The 12,393-nt window shown below is 34.0% G+C and overlaps 1 protein-coding gene across 1 annotated transcript; it reads right to left on the reverse strand.

The window, feature by feature from the left end:
* Positions 1–10,428: 10,428 nt before the first annotated feature.
* On the reverse strand, positions 10,429–11,355 carry LOC131487919 (olfactory receptor 2V1-like). The gene has a single exon (XM_058689155.1). It carries the CDS (start codon positions 11,353–11,355, stop codon positions 10,429–10,431), a length of 927 nt encoding a protein of 308 aa, XP_058545138.1.
* Positions 11,356–12,393: the final 1,038 nt, after the last annotated feature.

Here is a 12,393-nt window from a genome sequence, read left to right on the forward strand (position 1 = left end):
TGGTCCATCTATCCTCACTTTGTTGGGGTTTTTATCAAGGGTGGATGCTATATTTTGTCAAATGCTTTTTCTGCCTCTATTGACAGGATCATATGGTTCTTATCCTTTCTTTTTTAAGTGTATCCCATTGATTGATTTGCAAATACAGAAACAGCCCTGCAGCCCAGGAATAAATCCAACTACATCATGGTAAATATATCTTTTAATGTACTGTTGCTAGTATTGTGTTAAGAAGTTTTACATCCAAGTTCATCAGGGATTTGGCCTGTAATTCTCCTTTTTACTGTGGCTTTTGTCTGGTTTTGGAATCAAGGTAATGTTGGCTTCATAGAATGAGTTTGGAAGTTTTCCATACATTTCTATTTTTTTGGAAGTTTGAGAAGAATAAGTATTAACTCTTTTTAAATGTAGAATTCTTCAGTATTCCATGTGCACTTGAGAAGAATGTATATTCTGCTGCTTTAGGATGAAATGTTCTGAATGTTTCTTTTAAGTCCATCTGTTCCAGTGTGTCATTCAAAGCCATTGCCTTCTTGTTGATTTTCTGCTCTGATAATCTTTCCATTAGTATAAGGTGTTAAAGTTGCTTGTTATTGTTGTTGTTATTATTAATGTTTGTTATTTACAAGTTTATTTATGCTTGTTATTAATTGATTTATACATTTGGGGTCCTCAAGATAGGGGCATAAACATTTACAATTTTTAGCTCTTGATGGATAGGCCCCTTAATTATGAAATAATGCCCTTCTTTATCTCATGTTACAGTCTTTGTTTTAAAGTCTTGGTCTGAAATAAGTATGGCTACTCTGGCTTTCTTTTGATGTGAATTAGCATTATAGATGGTTCTCCACCCCTTCATTTTCAGTGTGCATGTATCTTTAGGTATAAAATGAGTCTCTTGTGGGCAACATACAGATGGATCTTTTTTTTTTTCCCTTCTGATACCCTATGTCTTATGATTGGAGAATTTAGTCCATTTACATTCAAAATGATTATTGAAAGATATGAATTTAGTGTCATTGTGTTGCCTGTAGTGTTGGTGTTTCTTGTAATATTCTCTTGTCCTTTTTAGTCTTTGTTGCTTTTGGTCTTTTGCTCTGTCCTTTTTTTTCTTTTTTTTTCCCTCCACTCAAAGAGTCCCTCTTAAAATATCTTGCAGGGTTAATTTAGTGGTCACAAACTCCTTTAGTCTTTGTTTGTTTGGAAATCTCTTTATCTCTCCTATTCTAAATGACAGTGTTGTTGGATAAAGAGTTCTTGTCAGCATATTTTTCCCATTCAGCATGTTGAAAACATCTGCCACTCCTTTCTGGCCTGCCAGGTTTCTGTGGACAGATCCATTGTGAGCCTGATGTATCTTCCCTTGCTGTTTAAGGACTTTTTTTCTTTGTTGTTTTCAAGATTATTTCCTTGTCTTAGTATTTTGTGAATTTGATTATATGTCTTGGTGATGTTCAATTTCTGCTGAATTTAATGAGAGTTCTCTGTGCTTCTTTGATTTGATGTTTGTGTCCTTCCCCAGATATAATTTACTCACATAAACCATCTGTCCCTTCCTCTCTCTTTATCTTCTGGGACTCCTATGATACAAATGTTATTCTTCTTTAATACATTGCTGAGTTCTCTGAGTCTTGTATTGTGATCTTTGGCTTTTGTATCCCTCTTCTTTTCAGCTTCATTAATTTCATAATTTTTCATAATTTTCTATAATCTTCTATATCACCAATTCACTGCTTTGCTTCATCCATTCCAGCTGTCATGACATCCATTTGGGGTTATATCTTGATTATAGAATTTTTTATTTCAGCCTGACTAAATTTTAGTTCTTTTATCTCTGTACAAAGAGATTGTCTGATGTCTTCTGTGTTTGTTTGTTTGTTTGTTTTTAACTCGAGCCAATATTATATATCTTTTTTAATTTTGTATTTATTTTTGAGAGAGAGTGTGCAAGTGGGGGAGGAGCACAGAGAGGAGAGACAGAAACTCCTAGGCAGGCTCTGTGATGACAGCAGTTAGACTGATGCAGGGCTCAAACTCACAAACCACGAAATCATGACCTAAGCTGAAGTCAGATGCTCAACCCACTCAGCCACGCAGGTGCCCCCAAGCAGTATTCTTATAATCATGGTTTTAAATTCTAGTTTGGACATCTTACTTATGTCAGTCTTGATTAAATCCCTGTCCATGAGTTCTATTGCCTGTTCTTTCTTTTGGGGTGAATTTCTCCGTTTGTCATTTTGTCCAGAAAAGAATATAGCAAAGAAATAAAAAATAGTAAAGAACACAGACCAAGGGAAAAAAAAAAAAAAACAAACTAAAAACAAGCAAGCAAAAAGCATAAAGAAACAAACAAACAAAAAACTAGATCCTGAGTATTTTGGTCTAGATAATGGAATCTGGATCTAAAAATAAAGTAAAATAAAATGAAATAAAATGAAATAATATAAAACAAAAAATAAATTAAAAATATACTTTTTAATATTTTTTCATGTATTATTTTTAATTCCTTTTATCCCTTTTATTATTACTATTTTTTTATTTATATATAAGTAAAATGGAAGTTAGATCCTATTTCCCCTAGAGCAGAAATATGATCTTGGACTTGGTGCAAAGGAGTTGTTTGTGCTGGTCTTCTAGGGGGAGGGGCCTGCTGTGTTCATTCTCAGGCTGACCTATTTCAGTGGAAATGCACCTCCTGGGTGCAGGGGAATGGGGTTTGGCATAAATGTTCCCGTTTCCAATAAGTGGTGCTGTTTTGCTCCCTGAAGGCTTTCAGCTCTGAAAAGCAGAATGAATGTGGTCTGGTCCAGCTCTATAGCTCAGGAGCTGAATATCTGTGCCGTGAAACCTTACAGAAAAGCAATCACCCTTCTTGTGTCCTCAGTTTCCGTCAGAACCACACATTCACCAAGACTGTGTCCACATTTGTTTTGTTTTTGTTTGTGCGTGTGTGTGTGTGTGTGTGTGTGTTTATTTTAGGCACATGACTGAGTCTCAAAACTCCAAATTTTAGGAATACCCACCATGTGGACCCCCACTCTTCCTCTGGGGTAGGGTCTTACTATACTTTGCAAGACTGTATGAAAAAAGCAGTGGTGTGACTGCACTTCTGTTCAGAGTTTATGTCAAAACAGAACGGAAAGTGAGCACCCTTGCTTGCAACCTCAGCTGGAGTGAGTTTCTGTCTTATTCCTGGAAACAGGACAGCACTTGGTATGACCCATCTTTCTTGTGACCCAAGGAATCCTCAGATTACCCTGTCACTCCTGGGATTGTACCCTGCTTTTCCACTTGAACACCTTTAAGCTAGGCGCTTCCCCCAGGGTAGCGGACTGCTAAAACTTCAGATTTTACCTCTGCTGCTTATACTAATTTGTGGTAGGCTTCTTAAGCTGGCTTGCTCCCCATGGCCAGGCCCAGAACAATAGGTCTCCAGGTGAACTCTCTGCATCTCCTGCCTTTCAAATGGTGGTCTTCTGTCTACATAAGGTCTTGCAATGTTTGTTCATTCAGACCTCAAGCTGTTTTTTGTTTTTGTTTTTGTTTTTGTTTTGTTTGTGTGTTCAACAAGATTTGACAACTATATAGCTGTGTTCAAGGGACAAGACAAGCTTAGGGTCTCCCTTCTCCTCTGCCAACTCAACTGCTATCATGTACTGTCTAGCCATCATTTTGTTAATGTGGTGTGTCCTGTTGATTGATCTGAAAATGCTAAAACATCCTTACATTTCCAGAATTAATCCCATTTGGTCATGGTGTGGACCCTTTAATGTATTGCTGAATTGAGTTTGTTAATACTTTGTTGAACATTTTTTGCATCCATTTTGATTAGTTATATTGGCCTATAATTATCTTTTTCTGTGGCCTTCTGGTATGGTTTGGGTAATAGTGTGTTAATTAAAATGTTTCTGGGAGCATTTCTTCCTTCTCAAAAATTGTTGGAGGAGTTTGAGAGGAATAGGTATTTAATCTATTCAATATCCTATAAATAACAATGAGATCAATTTTATTGGTGGCGTTTAGGTCGCCTACATTCTAATTGATTTTCTACCTGCTTTATCTGTTTATTGAAAGAGTAGTGTTGAATACTTCAACCATAATAGTGAATTTGTTTAGTTTTCCTTGCAGTCTTACCAGTATTTGTCTCCATTTTTTTTTCTTTTTCTTTCAGTTTTACCAGGTTGGGATATGCAATTCTGCAGTTAGGTGCATAAGTGTTTAAGACTGTTATTTCTTGGAAAATTGATCTGTTTTTACATTTGTAATGCCTTCCTTGACCCTTTGTAATATTCTTTGGTTTGAAGTATTTTCCAAAAATTAGTATAACTCTCTTTTCCTTACCACTAGCTTGAAATGTCATTATCCCTTTGATTTGAAATTAGTTGCAACTTTATAAAGTCAGTTTATTATATACAACGTAGAGTTTTACTTATTATTTTTAAACTTTTGATGATCTCTGTCTCTTTTTTTTACTTGAGAGTAGTTTCTATTCAGTGTTACATTCATTTTAAGTGTATAACATGCTGATTCAATAAGTTTAAATGTTACGCTCTGTTCACCAGAAGAGTATGTAAATTCTTTCATTGTACAACATTATTACAATGTCATTGGCTATATTGTTTTAGTGTGCCTTTTATTTAAATTACTTATTTATTACATAACTGGAAGCCTGTATCTCCTACTCCCCTTCACTCATTGTGTCTATTTTTGTGCCACTGCCACACTGTTTTATCCACTATAGCTTTGTAGCATATATTAAGATGTGGAATTGTGTTACCTTGAGTTTTGTTTTTCTTTCTCAAGATTCCTTTGGTTATTCGGAGTTTTTGTGGTTCGATGCAAATTTTAGTGTTATTTGTTTGATTTTTGTGAAAAATGCTGTTGGTATTTTCATAAGTATTGCATTGTTGCTGTAGACTGTTTCATGTTATACAGACTTTAATTCTGTCACAACTTGAGCATTAAATATCTTTCCATTTGTCTGTGTCATCTTCAGTTTCTTTCATCAATGTTTTATACTTTTCCAAGTACAGATATTTTATCTCTTGGTAAGTTTATTCCTATTAGTCTTATTTGGGATGGTGTGGATTTAAATTAAACTGTTTTCTAATTTCTTTTTCTACTACTTTATTATTAGTGTGTACTGTGTGTGGTATTGCAACTTTACTAAACTATTTCATTACTTCTAGCAGTTATTTGTTGAAGTTTTTATGTTATCTGCAAATAGTAACAGTTTAACATTTTCTTTACCAATGTGTATGGTCTAAATTATTTTTCATATCTGATTTCTGTGGTGGGCTTCCAGTACTGTTGAATGAAAGTGGCAAGAATGGACATCCTTGTCTTAATTCCTAACCTTACTGGTAAAGCTCACAGTTTATGTCTATTGAGTAAAATGTTTGTTGTGGTCTCAGATATATGGCCTTTACTATGTTAAGGTTTATTCCCACTAAGCCAACTCTGTTGAGTTTTAATCATGAACATATGTTGAGTTTAGTTAAATTCTTTTTCTGAATCTGTTGATCATATGATTTTTATCCTTTGTTTTATTGATGTGGTATATCACATTGATTTGTGATTACTTAGCCATTCTGGCATCCCTGGAATAAGTCCCACTTGATTTTAGTGAATAATACTTTTAATGAATTTTTTAATGTGTGTTTGTTAATAATTTTTGAGGTATTTTACCTCAATATTAATCAGGGAAATTGGCCTATAGTTTTGTGGGGTTTTTTTCTTTCTTTCTGTTTTATTTTAATTCATTCATTCATTCATCCATTTGTTCTTTTTTTTCTGTGTTGTTTTTGCCTTGCCTAGGTTTTAGTTGCTTATGTACATCAACTGATGAATAGATGAAGATAATTTGCTTATATATAGTTAAGAGTTTCTTTTATGATTTGTCTCTCTCTTTCTTGTTTTTTTTTTCCTTTCCCTTATGTTCATCTGTTTGTTTCTTAAATTCCACATGTGAGTGAAATCATGGTATTTGTCTTTCTCTGATTTACTTTGCATAGCCTAATAGTCTCTAGCTTCACGTGTGTCATTGAAAATGGCCAGATTTCATTCTTTTTTTTTTTTTAATCACTGAATAACTACAACTTCTTTATCCATTTATCAGTTGATGGGTATTTGGAATATTTCCTAAATTTGGCTATTGTTCACAAAGCTGCCATAAACATCAGGGTGCATGTATCCCATTGAATCAGTATTTTTGTATCCTTTAGGTAAAAGTATAGTAACTTTTAATGTAATAGTTACATATATAAGGACTAAAGAGTTCAAACAATATATAAAAACAAGTGGGACTCAGTCAAACTGTACCTAGATAAATAGCATATTATAAGATGAAAATAAATATTTGGTCTCTTTACATAATTTAGCTATGTTGATAGTGCTGCTATAAACATTGGTCTACATGTGCATCTTCAAATCAATATTTTTGTTTCCTTTGGGAAATACAGTGTAGTGGAATTTCTGGATGTAGGGTAGTTCTATTTTTAACTTTTTGTGGATCCTCCATACTGTTTTCCAGAGTGACTACACCAGTTTGCATTCTGACTAACAGTTTAAGAGGATTCTCCATTCCCTGCATTTTCACTAACATCTGTTTTTTCGTGTGTTGTTAACTTTAGCAACTGACTGATGTAAGGTCATATCTCATTGTACTTTTTATTTGTGTTTTGCTGATAATGTGTGATGTTGAGAATTTTTCCATGTGTCTCTTAAGCATCTGTATGTCTTCTTTAGAAAAATGTCTATTCATGTATTCTGCCTATGCACACACATGCATGCACATGCAGTGAAATATTGCTCAGGCATAAAAAATGAAATCTTTCAATTTTCAACAACATGCATAGAGATAGACACTATTATGCTAAGCAGAATAAGTCAGAAAAACACAAATACCATAGGATTTCACCCATATGTGGACTTTAAGAAACAAAACAGATAAACATAGGGGAAAAAAGAGAGAGGCAAATCATAAAACAGACTCTTGACTGTAGATAACAAACTGAGTGTTTCTTGAGTGTTTGGTGGGCAATGGGTTAAATGTGTGATGGGTATTAAAGAAGACACTTGTGATGAGCACTGGGTGCTGTATGTAAGTGATGAATCACTAAATTCAACACTTGAAATTAATATTACAGTGTGTGTTAATTAACTGGAATTTAAATCAATATTTGAAACAAAACAAAACAAAATGAAACATAAAGAACAAAAGCATTCCTATCAGCACTCAGAGAATATGAATCACAAAACACAAATAATTTATCAGTAAAATCCTTAAAATTAAAAAAAAATTATTTGCAGAGAGATAAATATCATTTTGAAGATTTATTATATTCTGGTTGTCCTACGTGATATGACTTGAAGCATAATTATTCATCAATAATTTAAATACAATTAAATGTCTGCACCATTAAGCATGAATGCATACAATTTTTCCTTGTATTCACCTTATAGTGTGATTATAAACTGATAGTTTAATTTCAGCAATATCTCCTTGGGATTTGATATTTTCTCTTTATATCTAAGTTATGGATAGAGCAAGAATCTTTTGAGCACACATTGATTTTATCTAGAGATAATCTATTTCTTTGTAATAACCTGAAAATTAATTTTTGGTGGCATAGTGCCCATATTTGAATCTGACCCTTTTCTAAAATCAAACACAAATAGATACCAGACTTGAAAATTACCTGAGCAGACAAAACCAATTAAGCCATACAAACAAAATTTAATTTATTATGCAAAAAAAAAATCCACAAACATAACATGGACCACTTTTTATAAATTCCTCTGAAAATCATAAATGAAACAAACTTTTCCCACAAGTTGACATGAGGCAACCACTTAAAAAAAGTTTATTTATTTATTTTAAGAGACAGAGAGTATGGGGGAAAGGCAAAGAGAGAGGGAGAAAGAATCCTAGGCAGACTCCGCACTGTCAGTGCAGAGCCCAAGATGGGTGGCAAACTGACAAACCCTGAGATCATGACCAAAGCTGAAATTAAGAGTTGGTGCTTAACCAACTGAGCCACCCAGGCACCCCATGAAGCAACCTCTTTTAACCAATCATCTATTACTGAGGAAGCTCTAATATTATAACCAATTATTATAAATATTCTCACTCTATAAGCTTTCTTATAACAATATACATGTGAGTCTCATTCCACCATTGGTTTGAGAGTTCCCAGTTTACAAACTATTTTCATATGCACAATATACTCTTATGATTTACTAGTTTAGTCATCTAATACTTTCGTTCCTGTATTCCTGAATTTTGACACATGAAATACAATAAGGCAGCAGGAAATAATAAATGCTATTCTCATTTGGCAGATAAAAAAGTAATATGCTCATTGCTGGAAAAATATTTTCTCAGTCAAAAAGTATGAACACTCAACTATGAAGATTAAGAACAAAGAAAACAACTTTAAAATGTAGAAAATGTATTTTAAAAGTTTTTCACTATTGGTAAAATATAATTAAAATACGTTTTTAAATTAACCAATTGGACAAAATAAGCAAAGCAAGAAAGAATTCACAATGATGAGTGGATTATAAATTTATATAAAACTTTACCCTTCCATATGTAGGTATCAAAACATTTATATTGTATATATGTTAGCATTCAACATATATATTAATTGTATATATATAATTATATATATTTATTAATTATTACTAAGGAAATAGTAAATATTTCTCTATAAAATTTATAGCAAAGTTAGCTCTAGAAAACTCTGTTTGCTAACACATGAATAAAAATGTACATATGAGAAGGGTGGCCAATGATAGAAAGCCACTTGATTTCCTGACTGAAGAACATAGGGGTAGTTTCATCTGATGGTCCATGGACAAATATAGATCCCTTGTTTCAAAACCTAGGGATTTTTCTATTAGCATTTATATTTGTATGTGACAACTTCTAATTTTATTTTATTTATTTTTTTAAATTTTTTTTCAACGTTTTTAATTTATTTTTGGGACAGAGAGAGACAGCATGAACGGGGGAGGGGCAGAGAGAGAGGGAGACACAGAATCGGAAACAGGCTCCAGGCTCCGAGCCATCAGCCCAGAGCCTGACGCGGGGCTCGAACTCACGGACCGCGAGATCGTGCCCTGGCTGAAGTCGGACGCTTAACCGACTGCGCCACCCAGGCGCCCCTGACAACTTCTAATTTTAAACAGTAGTTAAATGGGTTTTCAAACATTATGAAGGGGTAAGAAAAATCTTTGTTACAAAGTTATAGTAATTCAAACATGTAATTTATGGCAATAGGATTAAGGCATAAGAGAAATAATGAGGGGTTGTTTTTAAGTAAATTGTTTAAAATGATACACCTGGGGGCACCTGGGTGGCTCAGTTGTTTAAACATCTGACTTCTGCTCAGATCATGATCTCACGGGTCATGAGTTTGAGCCTCATATCAGATTCTCTGCTGTCAGCACAGAGATTGCTTCAGAAACTCTGTCCCCCTCTCTCACTATCCCTCCCCTGCTCATTCTCTCTCTTTCTCAAAAAAAAAAATAAATAAATATTTTTAAAAATCATGCCTGGAATCATATATTAAAAAAATGATACACCTGAAACTAATATAACACTGTTTGTTATACTTGAATTAAAAAATAAAAAATAATGCATTAATTAATTAAAGATAATAAACCAGTTAAATATATAAGAAAATATGAAGACCTGAAATAATACTTGGGCAAAAGCAATATGAAAAAAAAATCCAAAACAGGATTCTTTTTTTAAGTTTTTATTTTAATGCGAATTAGTTTACATGCAGTGTTATATTTGTCTCAGGAATACAATATAGTAATTCAACATTTCCATACATCACCCTGTGCTCATCACCCCAAGTACGCTGCTTAATCTCCATCATCCATTTAACCCATCCCTCCACCTCCTGCCCTCTGGTAACCACCTGTTTGTCCTCTATAATTAAAATTTTGTTTCTTGATTTGACACTGTCTCTCTTATTTTTTCCTTATGCTTCAAAACAAGAATTTTATCATAGTACACATGCATAAGAAAGGGTTTCACAATGTTAATATTTTTAGGAAGAATTAGTATAAAACTTAGTATGGGGTCAGTGTCACATGGGGTCCACATTTTCCTTTTGTTTAATACAAAAATAAAGACAATAAAAACAGCTATGTTTTATATTGATTGCTGACTGGTTTATTTCTAACTTACAGCATTTTGCTTAATAAATTTGAAAGATTATATGAGGCATAACAGTGCTCTGCTTCATTAGCAGTGTGCCAAGGATAGAGTGAAATTGGCCATGAAGTGTCTACAGACAAGTAGCATTTACTTTCTGTATATTGCCTGTCTCTGTTGTAGTAATATCCTTCTGCAAACAAGATCTGTCATTTCATCTACTATTATCAACATTTATCAATTTATTAAGGTAATCATCTTCCCAGGACTTTCCTGAGAGCTCCAGCCACCTCTTTGTTTCGTAGACTATAGATGAGGGGGTTGAGCATGGGGGTAAGGATAGTGTAGAAGACAGAGACCACTTTGTCCTGCTCAGCAGTGTGATAGGCTTTGGGGAGAAAATATTTGATGATGGCTGTTCCATAGAAGAGAGACACCGCAATTATATGAGAAGAACAGGTTGCCAAAGCTTTTCTTGTCCCCAAGTTTGCTCTTAATCCCAAAACAGTGGAAACAATCTGGCCATAAGAGGCCATGATGGCAGATATTGGCAAAAGGAGAAAGAGAACCCCACTGACAAAAAGGCCATTTTCATAAAGAGAAGTGTCAGCACAAACGAGTTTCAGGAGTGCTGGGATCTCACAAAAGAAATGATGGATTTCCCTGGAAGCACAGTAAGGGAGACTCAGAGTATAGATAACATGGATTAAGGCATTGAGAAGTGCACTTAGCCATGTGCCAGTCACCATGAATGCACAGACTATGGGGCACATGAGTACTGAGTAATGGAGGGGGCGGCATATAGCTACATAACGGTCATAAGCCATTACTGCCAGAAGAAGACACTCTGCTCCCACAATAGTCATGAAGAGGAAAAGCTGAATTCCACAACCGATATAGGAAATGCTGTTTCTTCCAGACAAAAAGTCAATGGCTATCTTTGGGACAAAAGTAGAGCTATATAAAAGATCCATCAAGGAGAGTTGACTGAGAAGGAAATACATAGGAGTATGGAGGCGAGAATCAAACCAAATAAGAATCATCATCATTACATTGCCAACAAGGGCTGCAAGGAAAACCAGGAAGATGAGAGTGAAGAGCACCTTTGGGGCCTGGATGTGGTGAAACAGCCCCAAAAGAATAAAATCAGTTCCAGTGGTTCTATTGATCCATCCTTCCATTCTCTCCTTCTGAATTCATTACCCTGGATAGAATTTACAAATATATTTAGACCCTCTATCCATTTTCGTAACACCCTCATTTTACAATGTCTTAATTCCATTGTATCCCTTAGTCTTGCAATATCAAATATATTTATATAAAATTTAATTTAAACATTGTCTTAGCCCAGTTTTACTTCTCTTGTTATTGAATATTTCTTAAGAATGTATGATATCAGACATGTGGTAAATACATAAAACTAGTAAAGTACTCTTCAATTTCACGAATATTTATACTGAATTAAATATGTAAATATATTATTTTTTAGTGTTACTTGTAGTTGTGTTGAAAAGGCAAGGCTGATGATGTTGAATAAAGTAACTTCTCACCTAAGCAGTATAATGTTTGGTCATCATAAAACCTAATATTCAATTAATTTTTGGTATCAAGTGAATCTATTTTTTCTGAAATACTACATAGAAATGATTACCTTTTATTACTTTTTCCTCTGAATATCACCAGAAAGATGTCTATGTGAATGAACAAAATTATCCAGAGTGATTAATCTTCCCTTGTTGCCAGGACCATGAATTACCAACGAGCTAAGGAGGTTAAATAGCTTCCCCCAAAAAAATCTCTCTACCGCAGAGATTTGTGTGAAATTAAAAATCTATGTGCACTGTCCTTAGGGTAAATTTCACTTGTTTGCCTCTCTGTTCCCTTAGGTACAGAGTAACACACACATTTATTCCATTGTCTTTCAAATACCCCAATTAAAAAAGTGTGGTCCCTTAAAAACAAATATAATTTATTTGCATAATCATTTGTTTATCAGCACCACATGTCTCCACCTCGAGAATTTAAAAATTGCCATGTTGGAATCCCTGTTCAGAATTTAATGGTTGTTGATACAGAATAGTTGTCTTTTAGAATTCAAAGCAAGTGGACTTTTTTTCCTGACTTCACCATTTTTAGTGACCTCAGATATGTTAATTAACTTCTATTTCCTTTGATTCTTCATGTATAAATTGGGATAATAAAGGAATGAATGCCTAGGG

This window comes from Neofelis nebulosa, chromosome 1 (genome assembly GCF_028018385.1).
Source record: "Neofelis nebulosa isolate mNeoNeb1 chromosome 1, mNeoNeb1.pri, whole genome shotgun sequence".
Lineage (NCBI taxonomy): Eukaryota > Metazoa > Chordata > Mammalia > Carnivora > Felidae > Neofelis > Neofelis nebulosa.